We start from the raw sequence: 19,513 nt of genomic DNA, 5'->3' as shown, positions 1-19,513 counted from the left end.
CGAACGAGAAGGGCTTTGAAACTCCACCTGGTAGCCTAGACTCGGTCAACCTTTTGTGGCTTCCGCTGTCACCCCCTACTTACATCCAGTGACTCCAACAAGAAGAATGACGAGGAGGAGGAGGAGCTAAGGCTGATGAGGAGGACGACAATGACGCCGAAGTCTCGTCATTCCCTCTGAAGAATCATGCATGCGAGCAAGATGGCCGGCAGAAGAAGGAAGGGGTGCAATGAACACGAACAAAGTGTAGCTAGGTAGAAGTTAAATTTAGTTTTAACTTTGTAATTTCCAGTCAAACTTATACAATAGTGTGACGAGTTTGTCTGATATGAGATTTAATATTATAACATCGAGCTTAATAATATCTTAATAGTTAAATAGTTCAAATGATTTTCATACACTCCTAGATCAACATACAAGTTTGTATGCACATGTGGGTTGGGTGCTCCGTGATGGCGTGTATTTCACACGTTCGTTGGGGAACCCCAAGAGGAAGGTATGATGCGCACAACAGCAAGTTTTCCCTCAGAAAGAAACCAAGGTTTATCGAACCAGGAGGAGCCAAGAAGCACGTTGAAGGTTGATGGCGGCGGGATGTAGTGCGGCGCAACACCGGAGATTCCGGCGCCAACGTGGAACTCTGCACAACACAATCCAAAGTACTTTGCCCCAACGAAACGAGTGAGGTTGTCAATCTCACCGGCTTGCTGTAACAAAGGATTAACCGTATTGTGTGGAAGATGATTGTTTGCAGAGAAAATAGTAAAACAAGTATTGCAGCAGATTTGTATTTCAGTATTAAAGAATGGACCGGGGTCCACAGTTCACTAGAGGTGTCTCTCCCATAAGATAAAAGCATGTTGGGTGAACAAATTACAGTCGGGCAATTGACAAATAGAGAGGGCATAACAATGCACATACATGTCATGATAAGTACAGTGAGATTTAATTGGGCATTACGACAAAGTACATAGACCGCCATCCAACTGCATCTATGCCTAAAAAGTCCACCTTCAGGTTATCGTCCGAACCCCTTCCAGTATTAAGTTGCAAGCAACAGACAATTGCATTAAGTATGGTGCGTAATGTAATCAATAACTACATCCTCGGACATAGCATCAATGTTTTATCCCTAGTGGCAACAACACAACACAACCTTAGAACTTTCTGTCACTTGTCCCAGTGTCAATGCGGGCATGAACCCACTATCGAGCATAAATACTCCCTCTTGGAGTTAAGAGCAAAAACTTGGCCAGAGCCTCTACTAATAACGGAGAGCATGCAAGATCATAAACAACACATATGTAATAACTTGATAATTAACATAACATGATATTCTCTATCCATCGGATCCCGACAAACACAACATAGAGTATTACAGATAGATGATCTTGATCATGTTAGGCAGCTCACAAGATCCAACAATGAAGCACAATGAGGAGAAGACAACCATCTAGCTACTGATATGGACCCATAGTCCAGGGGTGAACTACTCACTCATCACTCCGGAGGCGACCATGAAGGTGTAGAGTCCTCCGGGAGATGAATCCCCTCTCCGGCAGGGTGCCGGAGGAGATCTCCGTAATCCCCCGAGATGGGATTGGCGGCGGCGGCGTCTCCGGAAGGTTTTCCGTATCGTGGTTTTTCGCATCGGGGTTTCGCGACGAAGGCTTTAAGTAGGCGGAAGGGCGAGTCGGAGGGCCGACGAGGGGCCCACAACACGGGGCGGCGCGGGCCCCCTTGGCCGCGCCGCCTTGTGGTTTGGCCACCTCGTGGCCCCACTTCGTATGCTCTTCCGTCTTCTGGAAGGTTCGTGGCAAAATAGGCCCCCGGGTCTTCGTTTCGTCCAATTCCGAGAATATTTCGTTACTAGGATTTCTGAAACCAAAAACAGCAGAAAACAAAGAATCGGCACTTCGGCATCTTGTTAATAGATTATTTCCGAAAATGCACGAATATGACATAAAGTGTGCATAAAACATGTAGGTATCATCAATAATATGGCATAGAACATAAGAAATTATCGATACGTCGGAGACGTATCAAGCATCCCCAAGCTTAGTTCTGCTCGTCCCGAGCGGGTAAAACGATAACAAAGATAATTTCTGAAGTGACATGCCATCATAACCTTGATCATACTATTTGTAAACATATGTAGTGGATGCAGCGATCAAAACAATGATAATGACATGAGTAAACAAGTGAATCATAAAGCAAAGACTTTTCATGAATAGTACTTCAAGACAAGTATTAATAAGTCTTGCATAAGAGTTAACTCATAAAGCAAATAAATCAAAGTAAAGGTATTGAAGCAACACAAAGGAAGATTAAGTTTCAGCGGTTGCTTTCAACTTGTAACATGTATATCTCATGGATAATTGTCAACATAGAGTAATATAACAAGTGCAATATGCAAATATGTAAGAATCAATGCATAGTTCACACAAGTGTTTGCTTCTTGAGGTGGAGAGAGATAGGTGAACTGACTCAACATAAAAGTAAAAAGAATGGTCCTTCAAAGAGGAAAGCATCGATTGCTATATTTGTGCTAGAGCTTTTATTTTGAAAACATGAAACAATTTTGTCAACGGTAGTAATAAAGCATATGAGTTATGTAAATTATATCTTACAAGTTGCAAGCCTCATGCATAGTATACTAATAGTGCCCGCACCTTGTCCTAATTAGCTTGGACTACCGGATCTTTGCAATGCACATGTTTTAACCAAGTGTCACAATGGGGTACATCCATGCCGCCTGTACAAAGGTCTAAGGAGAAAGCTCGCATTTTGGATTTCTCGCTTTTGATTATTCTCAACTTAGACATCCATACCGGGACAACATGGACAACAGATAATGGACTCCTCTTTAATGCATAAGCATGTGGCAACAATTATTATTCTCATATGAGATTGAGGATATGTGTCCAAAACTGAAACTTCCACCATGATTCATGGCTTTAGTTAGCGGCCCAATGTTCTTCTCTAACAATATGCATGCTCCAACCATAAAGGTGGTAGATCTCTCTTACTTCGAGACAAGACGGACATGCATAGCAACTCACATGATATTCAACAAAGAATAGTTGATGGCGTCCCCGAAGCATGGTTATCGCACAACAAGCAACTTAATAAGAGATAAAGTGCATAAGTACATATTCAATACCACAATAGTTTTTAAGCTATTTGTCCCATGAGCTATATATTGCAAAGGTGAATGATGGAATTTTAAAGGTAGCACTCAAGCAATTTACTTTGGAATGGCGGATAAATACCATGTAGTAGGTAGATATGGTGGACACAAATGGCATAGTGGTTGGCTCAAGGATTTTGTATGCATGAGAAGTATTCCCTCTCGATACAAGGTTTAGGCTAGCAAGGTTATTTGAAACAAACACAAGGATGAACGGTGCAGCAAAACTCACATAAAAGACATATTGTAAACATTATAAGACTCTACACCGTCTTCCTTGTTGTTCAAAACTCAATACTAGATGTTATCTAGACTCTAGAGAAACCAAATATGCAAACCAAATTAGCAAGCTCTAAGTGTTTCTTCATTAATGGGTGCAAAGTATATGATGCAAGAGCTTAAACATGAGCACAACAATTGCCAAGTATCAAATTATCCAAGACATTTTAGAATTAGTACATGTAGTATTTTCCAATTCCAACCATATAACAATTTAACGAAGAAGAAACTTCGCCATGAATACTATGAGTAAAGCCTAAGGACATATTTGTCCATATGCTACAGCGGAGCGTGTCTTTCTCCCATAAAGTGAATGCTAGGATCCATTTTATTCAAACAAAACAAAAACAAAAACAAACCGACGCTCCAAGCAAAGTGCATAAGATGTGACGGAATAAAAATATAGTTTCGGGGAGGAACCCGATAATGTTGTCGATGAAGAAGGGGATGCCTTGGGCATCCCCAAGCTTAGACGCTTGAGTCTTCTTAAAATATGCAGGGGTGAACCACCGGGGCATCCCCAAGCTTAGAGCTTTCACTCTCCTTGATCATATTGCATCATACTCCTCTCTTGATCCTTGAAAACTTCCTCCACACCAAACTCGAAACAACTCATTAGAGGGTTAGTGCATAATAAAAATTCACATGTTCAGAGGTGACACAATCATTCTTAACACTTCTGGACATTTCATAAAGCTACTGGACATTAATGGATCAAAGAAATTCATCCAACATAGCAAAAGAGGCAATGCGAAATAAAAAGGCAGAATCTGTCAAAACAGAACAGTCCGTAAAGATGGATTTTATTAGGCCACCAGACTTGCTCAAATGAAAATGCTCAAATTGAATGAAAGTTGCGTACATATCTGAGGATCATGCACGTAAATTGGCTTAATTTTCTGAGCTACCTACAGGGAGGTAGACCCAGATTCGTGACAGCAAAGAAATCTGGAACTGCGCAGTAATCCAAATCTAGTACTTACTTTACTACTCCCTCCGGTTCAAAATAATAGCCCAAAAGTTGATGTATCTAGACATGTTTTAGTGTGTAGATACATCCATTTTGAGGCAATTAATTTGAACCGGAGGGAGTATCAAAGAACAAAACTCAAAACTAAGATAAGGAGAGGTTGCTACAGTAGTAAACAACTTCCAAGACACAAATATAAAACAAAAATACTGTAGTAAAAACATGGGTTGTGTCCCATAAGCGCTTTTCTTTAACGCCTTTCAGCTAGGCGCAGAAAGTGTATATCAAGTGTTATCGAGAGATGAAGCATCAACATCATAATTTGTTCTAATAATAGAATCATAAGGTAACTTCATTCTCTTTCTAGGGAAGTGTTCCATACCTTTCTTGAGAGGAAATTGATATTTAATATTACCTTCCTTCATATCAATAGTAGCACCAATGGTTCGAAGAAAAGGTCTTCCCAATATAATGGGGCAAGATGCATTGCATTCAATATCCAAGACAACAAAATCAACGGGGACAAGGTTATTGTTAACCATAATATGAACATTATCAACTTTCCCCAAAGGTTTCTTTTTAGCATTATCAGCGAGATTAACATTCAGATAACAGTTTTTCAATGGTGGCAAGTCAAGCATATCATAGACTTTTCTAGGCATAACAGAAATACTTGCACCAAGATCACATAAAGCATTACAATCAAAATCTTTGACTCTCATTTTAATGATGGGCTCCCAACCATCCTCTAGCTTTCTAGGAATAGAAGTGTCAAGTTTTAGTTTCTCTTCTCTAGCTTTTATGAGAGCATTTGTAATATGTTTTGTGAAAGCCAAGTTTACAGCGCTAGCATTGGGACTCTTAGCAAGTTTTTGTAAGAACTTTATAACTTCAGAGATGTGGCAATCATCAAAATCTAAATCATTACAATCTAAAGCAATGGGATTATCATCCCCAAGGTTGGAAAAAATTTCAGCGGTTTTATCACGAGCAGTTTCAGCAGTTTTAGCAGTTTCAGGTAATTTTGCGCGCTTTGCACTAGGAGTAGAAGCATTACCAACACCAATTATTTTACCATTGATAGTAGGAGGTGCAGCAACATATGAATCATTAGCATTGCTAGTGGTGGTAATAGTCCAAACTTTAGCTACATTTTCCTCTTTAGCTAGTTTTTCATTTTCTTCTCTATCCCACCTAGCACGCAGTTCAGCCATTAATCTTATATTCTCATTAATTCTAACTTGGATGGCATTTGCTGTAGTAACAATTTTATTTTCAATATCCCTATTAGGCATAACTTTCGATTTCAAAAGATCAACATCAGAGGCAAGACTATCAACTCTAGAAGCAAGAATATCAATTTTATTGAGCTTTTCCTCAACAGATTTGTTAAAGGCAGTTTGTGTACTAATAAATTGTTTAAGCATAGCTTCAAGTCCAGGGGGTGTATTCCTATTATTGTTGTAAGAATTCCCATAAGAATTAGCATAACCGTTACCATTATTATAAGGATATGGCCTATAGTTATTACTAGAATTGTTCCGATAAGCATTGTTGTTGAAATTATTATTTTTAATGAAGTTTACATCAACATGTTCTTCTTGGGCAATTAATGAAGCTAATGGAACATTATTAGGATCAACAATAGTCCTATCATTCGCAAGCATAGACATAATAGCATCAATCTTATCATTCAAGGAAGAGGATTCTTCAACAGAATTTACCTTCTTACCTTGTGGAGCTCTTTCCGTGTGCCATTCAGAGTAATTAACCATCATATTATCAAGAAGCTTTGTTGCTTCACCAAGAGTGATGGACATAAAGGTACCTCCAGCAGCTGAATCCAATAAATTCCGCGAAGAAAAATTTAGTCCTGCATAGAAGGTTTGGATGATCATCCAAGTAGTCGATCCATGGGTTGGGCAATTTTTAACCAGAGATTTCATTCTTTCCCAAGCTTGAGCAACATGTTCATTATCCAATTGTTTAAAATTCATTATGCTACTCCTCAAAGATATAATTTTAGCAGGGGGATAATATCTACCAATAAAAGCATCCTTGCATTTAGTCCAGGAATCAATACTATTCTTAGGCAGAGATAGCAACCAATCTTTAGCTCTTCCTCTTAATGAGAAAGGAAACAATTTTAATTTTATAATGTCACCATCTACATCTTTATATTTTTGCATTTCACACAATTCAACAAAATTATTGAGATGGGCAGCAGCATCATCAGAACTAACACCAGAAAATTGCTCTCTCATAACAAGATTAAGTAAAGCAAGGTTTAATTTCAAAGAATTCTGCTGTAGTAGCAGGTGGAGCAATAGGTGTGCATAGGAAATCATTATTATTTGTGCTAGTGAAGTCACACAACTTAGTATTTTCAGGGGTAGCCATTTTAGCAGTAGTAAATAAAGCAAACTAGATAAAGTAAATGCAAGTATACTAATTTTTTTGTGTTTTTGATATAGAGTGCAAGACGAGTAAATAAAGTAAAACTAGCAACTAATTTTTTTGTGTTTTGATATAATGCAGCAAACAAAGTAGTAAATAAAATAAAGCAAGACAAAAACAAAGTAAAGAGATTGAGAAGTGGAGACTCCCCTTGCAGCGTGTCTTGATCTCCCCGGCAACGGCGCCAGAAAAAGAGCTTGATGGCGTGTATTTCACACGTTCGTTGGGGAACCCCAAGAGGAAGGTATGATGCGCACAGCAGCAAGTTTTCCCTCAGAAAGAAACCAAGGTTTATCGAACCAGGAGGAGCCAAGAAGCACGTTGAAGGTTGATGGCGGCGGGATGTAGTGCGGCGCAACACCAGAGATTCCGGCGCCAACGTGGAACCTGCACAACACAATCCAAAGTACTTTGCCCCAACGAAACAGTGAGGTTGTCAATCTCACCGGCTTGCTGTAACAAAGGATTAACCGTATTGTGTGGAAGATGATTGTTTGCAGAGAAAATAGTAAAACAAGTATTGCAGCAGATTTGTATTTCAGTATTAAAGAATGGACCGGGGTCCACAGTTCACTAGAGGTGTCTCTCCCATAAGATAAAAGCATGTTGGGTGAACAAATTACAGTCGGGCAATTGACAAATAGAGAGGGCATAACAATGCACATACATGTCATGATAAGTACAGGGAGATTTAATTGGGCATTACGACAAAGTACATAGACCGCCATCCAACTGCATCTATGCCTAAAAAGTCCACCTTCAGGTTATCGTCCGAACCCCTTCCAGTATTAAGTTGCAAGCAACAGACAATTGCATTAAGTATGGTGCGTAATGTAATCAATAAATACATCCTCGGACATAGCATCAATGTTTTATCCCTAGTGGCAACAACACAACACAATCTTAGAACTTTCTCATCACTTGTCCCGGTGTCAATGCGGGCATGAACCCACTATCGAGCATAAATACTCCCTCTTGGAGTTAAGAGCAAAAACTTGGCCAGAGCCTCTACTAATAACGGAGAGCATGCAAGATCATAAACAACACATATGTAATAACTTGATAATTAACATAACATGGTATTCTCTATCCATCGGATCCCGACAAACACAACATAGAGTATTACGGATAGATGATCTTGATCATGTTAGGCAGCTCACAAGATCCAACAATGAAGCACAATGAGGAGAAGACAACCATCTAGCTACTGCTATGGACCCATAGTCCAGGGGTGAACTACTCACTCATCACTCCGGAGGCGACCATGGCGGTGTAGAGTCCTCCGGGAGATGAATCCCCTCTCCGGCAGGGTGCCGGAGGAGATCTCCAGAATCCCCCGAGATGGGATTGGCGGCGGCGGCGTCTCTGGAAGGTTTTCCGTATCGTGGTTTTTCGCATCAGGGGTTTCGCGACGAAGGCTTTAAGTAGGCGGAAGGGCAGAGTCGGAGGGCTGACGAGGGGCCCACACCACAGGCGGCGCGGCCCCCTTGGCCGCGCCGCCTTGTGGTTTGGCCACCTCGTGGCCCCACTTCGTATGCTCTTCGGTCTTCCGGAAGGTTCGTGGCAAAATAGGCCCCTGGGTCTTCGTTTCGTCCAATTCCGAGAATATTTCGTTACTAGGATTTCGAAACCAAAAACAGCGAGAACAACAGAATTGGCACTTCGGCATCTTGTTAATAGGTTAGTTCCAGAAAATGCACGAATATGACATAAAGTGTGCATAAAACATGTAGGTATCATCAATAATATGGCATAGAACATAAGAAATTATCGATACGTCGGAGACGTATCACTCCGCGTGCTCCGCGTCTAGGGAGGCGTCCCTGGATGTGCGGCGGCGGCTCCTCCTCCACGGCCTCCGACGATGGATGGTGGTGGCGGCGGCTATTGGATCTTGTGCCCGCCGAGATCCATCGTCGGCTTCTGCTGGCGGTGCGAGGAAGGGGGCGGCGATGTGCGGGGCGAGGATGGTGTGTTGCGGCTTCCGCCTCCACCAAATTCTCCTTCGTCATCGTTGGTCAGCGGATGGCGGCGTGGGGGCCTGTTCGTCTGCTTTGGGTTTGAAGGTGGTGGTCCTAGGGTTCTTCTTCTGCGAAGATGAAGACCTACCGGATGCTGATCCTTTTCATCTAGCCGGAGTGTTGAGTTCCGGAAGGCTCCGTCGGCAAATGCATCAGCGCATCTTTTGCCTGTAGTTTGCTAGATCGGGTGGTATTCGGTCGCGCGCACCCATGCTTTTATTCCGACCGTTTGGTTCTGGAGGGAGCGGCGCGAAGCTCTTTTTCTGTGTTGACATCAAGTGACTATGGATTCATGATGAAAGTCGGAAGAAGAGAATTTCATGAAGGCTGGATGGGAGGACTAGCTAAAGGAGGTTCAAGTCTCCGCGCTGTTGAGGGACTTGCTTGGTGTTTTGGGCTTCACAACAGCGGTATGAAAGTGGGGGCGACAACACAGGCGAAGTTCAGAGTCCTACCTTTCAGGGTGAAAACCCAAGGTCTGGCCTTAACTGGTTGTGCCTGGCAATGACCTTGTTGGAGGCATTGTTTAGAGAGCGGAGACTATCTTCAGGGTGAAAACCTAAGATCTTTGATCGGGCGATGACGGTGTTAGAGCATTGTTCTCTTCTTGAAGGCGTCGTTTTTGGAGAGTCTGTATTTCAGGTATTGTCTTGGTGGTGGATGTATTGTTGTTGTTAGGCTTGAGATACTGTAGCGGGACTTTTGTTTCTTAGTTTTCTTTTCTACTTTTGGTTGTGTGCATCCGTAGTGCTATTAGGATGGTGCGTTGTTGCAGAGGCTGAGTGTAATTGGTATCTTTTAATATTAATATATTCTCTTTATCGAAAAAATGTGGGTTGGGAGCGACACAAATTTGCTCACTTTAAGTTAGGTTACTTTGAGTCATGAATATATTGACCCAGGAATGCAGGATCCACCTGTCAATGTGAGAAGTGGTTGGAAGCTACATAAAACATAGAGTACTTTATGAATATGCTATTCTAAGCGGTCTATCACACAGTAGTATTTCAGTTTGTATCTAATTTTTTTAAACGCCAAGTATTCATTTTAATCAATCGAATATAGCAAAAGAAAATCTAAAAATTAGAATGTTTCAATAGTAGGCCTCCAACATGGTCTAAGTTTTGTGGAAATTGCAAACATATCCGGTTTGCCTTATGATTTGTGCAGATTTGCTATTTCTCAGTCACCAAAAAAAGTACAACAACATTTTTTTAAAATAAGCGCAAGCCATTTCCAGTTGCATTTTTACTGCCAGTGTGCAACTGCAATGAGTTGCACTTTTTCTTGGAACTACGGTTACACTTTTCTTGGGTGAGTAACATTGGGAAAATCTGAGTCGACTGCGATATAGACAAGCCCCGTTCTTGATTCAAAAGGCAGTCCTTTTCAACATCATCAATCTTAACAATCGTGAAGCAAGCAACCGACCAGTCCTGATCACTGTCCAACTCCAACAAACAATCCAACGAGGCGTCTAAATCGCGCGCGACGCCTACGAACGGCCACACGCAAAGCAAGCCAGCATCTTGGAAGGGAAGCTACTCTTCTTCTTCGCCGGCGGCGACGGTGTCGGTGGCAGGGCGGGGATGTGGGACCCGTCCATGCCGCACTTCTTGCAGCGGTCGCACTCGTCCAGGAAGGCCCTGAAGGCGTCGTTGCAGTATTTGGCCGCGTCACTCACCGTCATGCCTTCCACCAGCTTGTGCGGGTACACGTCCTTGGCGTGGTCGCCGTTGAGCGCCGCGCCGAGCTGCACCAGCTCCGCCTGGAACTCAGAGATCTGCGCCTGCTCTGCCGCCTCCGTCGCTCGCAGCTTTACCGCCTCCGGCAGCGTGGCGGGGCAGTCCGTGCGCGGCGTGTCGCGCGTGAGGACGGTGTCGAACGTGCCGGCCCACGCGTCGCGCTTGGTCAGGAAGCTCGGGAGGTTGAAGATTTTCTTCACGGTGGCTGGGATGGAGGAGTGCTCGAACTGCGACGTCGGCTGCGGCCCCGACGGCCTGTGCACCACCGTCCCAGGCTCGATCCAGGGGGAGATGAAGAACGCCGGCACGCGGACACCGAGGCGGTCGAAGTTGAAGAAGAATGGCGCGGCGCTGACGATGCCGTCGGGGCTGGGGACGCCCACGGCGGGGGTGGGGACGTGGTCGTAGAAGCCGCCGTGCTCGTCGTAGGTGACGACGAGGAGCATCTCTTCCCACTGCGGCCCCGATCGCAGCGCCTCGTAAACCTCCTTCACGAACCTCTGCCCCTCGGACACGTCGTGCGACGGGTGGTCGTCGTTGCCGGGGAGGATCTTGAGGTCGAAGTAGCGCTGCTCAATGACCACGTAGTTGGGCAGCTTGCCCTCCCGGCAATGGCGCCGGAACTCGAGGTCGAACGGGTGGAAGTTGCCGACGTACTTGAGCTGGCGGAGGTTCCGGTATAAGAGCACCGCCGGTGGGTACTGGTAGTAGACTCCGAAGGAGTAGCCGGCGTCGTGGAGTGAGTCGAAGATGGTGGTCTGCGGCAAGCCGGCGACCAGCGTCTTGGTGTCATTGCTGACCAGACCGTGCGACGTGGCCGAGTGCACGAACAGCCGGTTGGGCTGCGTGGACGCCGGGTTGGACGCGAACCAGCGGTCGCACACGGCGAACTCCGCGCCAGCTCGCGGTACACCGGCACGGCGTCCGGCCTGAACCCGTTCATGACGGTCTCCGCCATGCCCGGCTTCTCCTTCTCGGCCTGCTGCGCGAAGCCGCTCATCGGCGGCGAGGGGACGTCAGGCCGGGTCATCGGCGTGGTCTGGTTGTCGACGAAGGGCGTGCCGTAGACCTGCTCGTAGATAGCCTGCGCAGAGTGTCCCGGGTCCGGGTCCACGTACTCAGCTCGGTCGGCGAAGGTGACGGTCTTGGAGGAAGGGTCGGCGACGACGACGCGGTTGGTCTCGGCGCCGGTGACACCGTCGATGTCCGGGTTGAGGGATTTCATCCAGCCGAGCATGTGGTCGAAGGATCGGTTCTCCTGCACCACTACCACCACCGTCTTGATCTTTCCCGCCATTTTTAACGGATAGCAGGTTATAGTTGCTTTTGAACTCTCTATCTCTTGCGATCGCTAGCTTCGCTTGCTTGGATTAATCTGCAGCTTGCTAGCTAGCGCCGAGATGGAGAGAATTGGGAGACGAACAATGTGTATAAATATGAGTATATATACATAGAGAGAGTAGCTAGCTACCCCACCAGTCCCTGAGAGTGGAGTTGAGTATGGAGATGGAAGAGTTCCAAAAGAGTCTCAATCGTGTTGGAGCGGGATATTCCTTGCAGAAGAGCACATGAACAATAAAGAAGATGACAGGAGCAGGACAACGCTTGCCACCTGACTTCACTTCCTCGCAGAAGAAGAAAAAAACGGAGAGGCTTGGCTGCCAAGTGTTCGAAACAGGGATTGCGCTGTGCTAGCTAATTTAGCATTTGAGTATATTCCACGGCACATTTTCTGATTTGCATGTTCAGGGAGTATTTTTTGAACATAAAGCCTTAGCCCAGCTTTAAATTAACGGTATAAGACGCTGAGGAAATCAGCTTACACAACCAAGAAACTACAAGCAAATAAAATAGAGGAAGCTCCAAGGCGAAGAAAGCCGCAACGAACGCTGATCATCAGTGAAGCAAACGCCTTGTCCAGATGTCGAAGATCACCGCTGAAGAGAGCCTCCAGCTGTCTACCATAGCACGCCCGCCAAGTTGTCGAGTCACCGCCCGTCTCCACTTCCGAAGGGGTCCCTGCTCCCTCGCTCCGGTTCGAAGAGCATCGTACCGTCGAAAAATGGAGAAGCTCACCCTAGAGCACGGAAGGTAACGAGACCACAGGAGAGTACGGGAGGGAGAACAAAAGAATACACCACTCAACTAGAGCCAAGACACCATATTTGAAATCATATTGGCTAAATGGGCCGCACTGGGGGTGACCATCCCTATTGGTAGCTTCTCCATCGGGAAGCTGCCCCGACCCCCAGCTGCTGTGGCGAGCGTTTGGCAGGCTGGGACCGCAGTGCTGCTCTGGCAGATTTGGAAACCCAAAATGATTTGGTTTTCAACAACAACACCGCCACCCCGCAGGTTGTTCTTTTCGTTGGGCCGCGTATGATCTTCTCGTTTGGCGATGGCGCTTTGCGGTTGGAGACCGTGAGGCTGTGGATTCGCTCCGTTCTTTCTTCCTTTCTGTTATGTGATACTCTCGTGTACCCCCTATACCCTCCCTCTCTTATCCGAGATCTTGTACTTGACTGACTGCCAAGTCGTTTCGAGTAATATAAATAAGTGGATGATTTTTTTCCCGCTAAATGCATCACACAAAACCAAGCATGCCATTCGTGCTCGCAGTCCCAGCCCACAAGCATAGAAATTACAAATTAACAAGTCTAGAGATGCTCATGCATGCATATACATGCTCCCCAGCCTACTTGAGTGAGTAGAAGCAATTAACATGATCTGGCTCCTCCATACTGAATTCGACAAGAAATTAAGGAATTGTGAAATTTAGCAAAAACGATTTATTTTTTCAGAGGGGTAGGGCATGCATGGCGAGATGATTGCGCCATTAATTTTACCAGTTTCCCTAGTACTAACTAAAAATAGAGCCCAGTTTCACACAACGAATGTAAATTTAGTTTTGTTCACCTATTTGACTTTACCACGATAAACTTTTCGAAACGAGTAATATTCAATACTCCCTCCATCCATAAAAAATATCGAAGATTTATCCAAAATTTTATTTGTGTAAAGATCAGTATCTGCGGTTTTGCCCAAAAGTTATTCTACTTTCTCTTTTTGTGTGGAACATGCAAGGGACCCACCTTCTCGGTTCTCAACGAACGTAGACGGCTCAACCATCTCGCGTCAAGATACGTAGAAAAGTTTTATATAGTGTCGAGCCTGACGTTAGAGCTCATGCATCCATCCATGAGACGTAATCTGCCTATGTACGACATCATGAACTTTCAATTATCGATCCATATTTCTTTGGCATGTATGTATAGCTAGCACGCGTGTCTCGTCATGTCTTTTGAGATTTCCTTTGGCTTTGCTTTCCAACTTCCCAAACTTACCAACTAGAGATACAATATGTAGATGCCTGAGAAGAACAGCAACGCCTACGACACCAACTAGTTAACTAACTAAACCAACTTGGTCTCTAGCACCTTTGAATTCCGTCGCCCACTATATTTCCGATGGAGAGAAGTTGTTCACGTGCAAAATTTGTAAGGCAATGTAACGTAAGGTTAGCGATTGGCCGATTGTTTAAGCGTCCAAGATATGCACATTACTCCGTATTGTTCCATCGGTTTATAAGTTCCGGCCCATTGGTTAAGCGTTAGTTAATGTCAGAGTCTCAAAGATCGCCGAGTTAACAAGGCATGGATGCAAAGTGATATCTCCGCTAAGAGCATCTCCACTCGTCTCCCCACAGAGCCCCCCACGGCCACTTTTTTTCATCCGGACGGCGAAAAACGGCCCAGTCAGGCCCCCGGTTCCTCGTTTTGGTCCGGATTTGAGCCTATTTTCGTCCGGACTCCCCACGCCATCCCCGGCCCCCCGGGGGTCTCCCGGGGACTCCGGATGAAGCTAAACCAACCGCCCACGTCCACGTGTCTCCTCTTTCGTCCGGATTCCCCGAGCCATCCTCTTTTTCCCCGAGAAACGCCGCTTGGGGAGCACACGACTGGGAAACTACTCCTCCCCACGCCAAATCTTCCTCCAATCCGGACGAAAATTTCGCCGGATTTGGGCGTGGGGAGCGCCAACGAGTGGGGATGCTCTAACACGTGCGAGAAGCATCACTTCCGGAGATCCAAACCATTTGTGTAAACGCTATTAGAGTTAAACCTGATATAATCGAATATGGTGGAATATAAAAGAATATAAACCATATTCGGAATATAGTTCCTAGAGATATTCTAGGACTCCTAGAGACACAAATCTTGATGTACCCGGATACCTCATATATATATAGACTATGCGGGCTCGATGGTGATCACCGGGTAACACGCTTCATACATTTTTACATGGTATCAGAGCAGGCCTCTTCCAATACATCTACCAAAAACCCTAGATCGAAAACTCCCACCCTCCACCCATGGCTTCGTCCTCCTCCATCGCAGTTCCAAACCTTGGGCCGACACCGGCGGACAAGCTCATGCGCGAGAACTACACCCTCTGGAAGGCTCAGATTCTACTGGCGGTCCGTGGTGCGCGTTTGATGGGGTTCCTGGATGGTACGGCGAAGGCGCCGCCGGAAACAATTCCGGCCGCCGATCCAAAGGAACCTGAGACGCCGAATCCGGCTTATGATCTCTTGTTGGCGCGCGATCAGGTGGTACTGAGCCACCTCACGAATTCGTTGCCGCCCAACATCCTGATGCACGTCCATACTCATGAGCATGCTTTTGAAGTTTGGGCGGCCCTCGCTGAGATGTTTGCCTCTCAAGCTCGCTGGCGGACTACAAATCTACGCATTGCTCTTGGCAACACCAAGAAGCTGGAGATGACAACAGATGCATACTTCAACAAGATGAAGAAATTTGCTGATGAGCTTGCCGCTGCTGGCGAGCCTCTTGAGGATGCCCAGATGGTGTCCTACTAAGTCGTTGGTCTTGATCACGGCTACAATTCGGTGGTGGCTGCTATCAACGCCTTGCCTAAATTGTTGAAACTGACGGTTGCAGATGTCTATTAGCAGATCGTCGATTATGATGAGCGCCAGGAGATGCTTGGTGCTGGCGGTGGGGGCTTCAACTCCTCTGCCAATGCTGCTTCCCGTGGAAAAACTCCCTACCGAGGCAAAGACCTCTTATCGCGGTGGCAAGGCTCCTTCTCGTGGCTGTGGCCAGGGAGGGGATCGCACCTCCCACAACCAGCGAGGCGGGCGCGGCAATCCCTCAGGCGGTCGTGGCCGTGGCCGCGGCCGTGCACGCATCTCTCGTTGGGAAGACACGACGTGCCAGATCTGCAAGAAAGAAGGACACGCTGCTCGCAATTGCTGGTGGCATTATGAGGATGATGATGACGAGTACGATGAAAAGGAGGCTCACCATGCCTCCTACGGTGTCGATACCAACTGGTATTCTGACACAGGAGCTACACACCACTTTACAGGCGAGCTGGACAAGATGACGATGCGCGAACAATACCGCGGCAGAGATCATGTCCACACCGCTGATGGATCAGGTATGGAGATTAGGCATGAAGATCATGCAATTGTTTCTACTCCTGTTAAAAATCTCCACCTCAAAGAAATTCTCCATGTTCCTAGTGACATAGGCATCCCCAATGGGCCTGCCGAAGATAGTACCCGGGGTTTACTGAAGGCCCACTACTCGAAGAATAAGAAGATTCGGAAGCCCAAGATATTGTTAAGGAAAGCTAGAGTTGTAATAGGAAGTAATATTTGTAATCTTGCGGGAGGAGTTAGAAACCTACCCGGACTCTGTAACCTGTACAATACGAATCCCTCGGCACCACCTCCTATATAAGGGGGGGTCGAGGGACAAAGAGATCATCGAATCATTGTTTCTCAAACCCTAGTTTCATAATCGTCGAGTACTTTTCGGCTGAAACCTTCGAGATCTACTTGCCCTCTACTTCCAACTAAACCCTAGTCTACAACTCGTAGGCATTGATAAGTTAATACCTTGTCACCTAGTGCCTCTAGAAACTTACTATTTGTTCATCGTCTAGCACTAGACAACAACATCTTTATTGAATTTCACCCTTTCTATTTTCTTATAAAGGATCAGGTCACCAGGAGAATTCTTCATAGGGGGCGATGTGTCGGTGGTCTCTACCCCCTCATATCATCGTCATCACACATGTCCGTGAAGCAAGCCTTCCTCGCCTCCAAGCCCTCTCAAGCAAGGTGGCATGGTCGGCTTGGTCATCCTTCATCAGTCATAGTTAGGAAAATTCTTAGCCAGAATAAAATTCCCTTTGTAATGGATTTAAATCCTGAGTCTATTTGTGATTCATGTCAATTAGCAAAAAGTCATCAATTGCCCTATCCCATATCTACAAGTGTGTCTATTGCTCCTTTGAAATTAATTTTCTCTGATGTTTGGGGTCCAGTACCAAAATCTGTTCGATGTCATGAATATTATGTGAGCTTTATAAATGACTATAGCAAATTTGCATGGATATATCTCTTAAAGAAACATTCTGATGTGTTTCAAGCATTCAAGAACTATCAAAAACTTGTTGAAAGACAGCTTGATAGAAAAATCATTGCTGTCTAATCAGATTGGCGGGGTGAATATGAAAAACTCAACTCCTTCTTCCAAACTCAAGGGATTTCACATCATGTGTCATATGCCCTCATGCCCATCAATAGAATGGTTCAGCAGAACGAAAACATCGTCATATAGTTGAGGTTGGCTTAGCTCTTCTTGCTCATGCTTCCATGCCCTTAAAATTCTGGGATCAAGCCTTCCTCACTGCTACCTACCTCATCAACATGCTCCCCAGTAAAGTCATAAATTTTGACATGCCAGTTAAACGTCTCCTAGATGTTTCTCCTGATTATTCAGCTCTCAGAGTTTTTGGTTGTGTTTGCTGGCCAAATTTGTGCCCATATAACAAGCGCAAACTTGCTTTCCGTTCCAATAAATCTGTGTTTCTTGGATATAGTCCACGTCACAAAGGAGTAAAATGCTTAGAAGTTAAAACCGGCAGAGTTTATATTTCCAGAGATGTTGTATTTGATCAGACAGTCTTTCAGTTTCAGTTTTCCTTCTCACATACAAAATCCTAACAATGGGAGTGAACTTTGCAGTGATTTTATGCCTAACCCTACCACTGCAGAAATTGTTGATAATGACTAGGCACATGCAGCAGCTCGGTCAGGAGAACCTGATGCTGAAAACGGTGGTCAAAAGCGGTGCTCCACGCGCTGAAAACGGTGCTCCACACCGTGCTGAGATCGATGCCCCAGCCCATGCACGTCGCGACACGCATGGTGCGGCAGCTGAGGACGATTCGGCCCCGCCTGCACCCCTCGGGATCAGCGCAATCATTGGCGCCATCATCACCCGGATCCACCTCGGGTTCCCACACCACGCCGACCCGCACGCGCGTCCAACCGACGCACGCCGCGTCACCAACATCGACGCCCGACAGCGCTGCGTCGTTGTCCCCTGCTGCGTCTTCCACGAGCTGCAGCTTCCTCTGGTGCAGCCAATCCTGCACAATCTGATGTGTCATCCTCTGGATCTTCTGCGGCAATCCATGCTGCTTCGCCGCCTGTGCAACCTGCATCGACTGGACCAGTTACACGTCGACAGAAAGGTATCGTTAAGCCCAGAACATATCAAGATGGTACTATACGATGGTGTATGTCTTGTTCTACAGGAGAACACACAAATCATCGTGATGCACTTGCTGATCCTAAATGGAAGCAAGCTATGGATGAAGAGTATTGTGCTCTTATGAAAAACAAAACATGGCATCTAGTTCCTGAAAAGTGTGGCACAAATGTGATTGATTGCAGATGGGTGTTGAAAATCAAGAAAAAGTCAGATGGGTCTGTGGACGGATACAAGGCTCGACTAGTAGCTAAAGGCTTCAAACAACGTTATGGTCTCGAATATGAAGACACATTCAGTTCTGTTGTTAAAGCTGCTACTGTCAGATTGGTTCTTTCACTTGCAGTCTCCAGGGGATGGAATCTTCGACAATTGGATGCAAAAAAATGCGTTCTTACATGGTGTTCTAGAAGAGGAGATCTATATGAAGCAACCCTTGGCTTTGAAAACTCATCCATGTCACATTTTGTCTGCAAGTTGGACAAGGCCCTGTATGGACTCAAACAAGCTCCAAGAGCATGGTACTCTGGCCTCAACTCTAAACTTCTATCACTGGGCTTTGTTATGTCCAAATCAGACACATCTCTGTTCATCTACAATAAGTCACCTGTCACTATTTACATGCTCATATATGTTGATGACATCATAGTTGCAAGTTCCTCTCAAGATGCTAAAAATGCCCTCTTGAAGGATCTTCATACCGAGTTTGCTTTTAAAGATTTGGGAGATCTCAGTTTCTTTCTTCGCATTGAAGTTCAGAAGGTTTCAGGTGGTCTTGTTCTTAGTCAAGTCAAATATGTAGCTGATATTCTGAAACGAGTTGGTATGAAGGATTGAAAATCTTTCTCTATGTTGTTGTCCTCTTCTGAACAGATTTCCTCACAAGGAGGAGAACCTCTCGTCCTTGATGACAGCACCAAGTACAGAAGTATTATTGGTGCTCTCCAATATTTAATTATCACAAGACCTGATATTTCCTTTGCAGTAAATAAAGTTTTTCAATTTTTGCATGCTCCTACTATTGTTCATTGGACTGCTGCTAAAAGGATTCTGAGATATGTTCAGAACACTGTGAGTACTGGATTGACCTTCATCAAGTCACGGTCAACTCTTGTGAGTGCTTTCTCAGATGCTGAGTGGGCCAGATGTCTAGATGACAGGCGTTTAACTGGTGGATCTGCTGTTTATTTTGGACCAAATTTGATCTCCTGGAGTGCTAAGAAGCAGCCAACAGTGTCACGCTCAAGCACCAAGTCAGAATA

The 19,513-nt window shown here is 45.3% G+C and overlaps 1 protein-coding gene across 1 annotated transcript; it reads right to left on the bottom strand.

Annotated features, from left to right (window-relative positions):
* Positions 1-10,335: 10,335 nt before the first annotated feature.
* On the bottom strand, positions 10,336-12,038 carry LOC124700071 (non-specific phospholipase C4-like). The gene is given in 2 exon segments (XM_047232262.1): positions 10,336-11,557; positions 11,560-12,038. Coding segments are annotated over 2 exon segments (1,545 nt in total). The 5' UTR covers positions 11,960-12,038; the 3' UTR covers positions 10,336-10,412.
* Between the last annotated feature and the right edge of the window lie 7,475 nt (positions 12,039-19,513).

This window comes from Lolium rigidum, chromosome 3, assembly GCF_022539505.1.
Source record: "Lolium rigidum isolate FL_2022 chromosome 3, APGP_CSIRO_Lrig_0.1, whole genome shotgun sequence".
NCBI lineage: Eukaryota > Viridiplantae > Streptophyta > Magnoliopsida > Poales > Poaceae > Lolium > Lolium rigidum.
The sequence above is the reverse complement of the archived record's forward strand: the minus strand, read 5'-3'. Positions and strand labels throughout refer to the sequence as shown.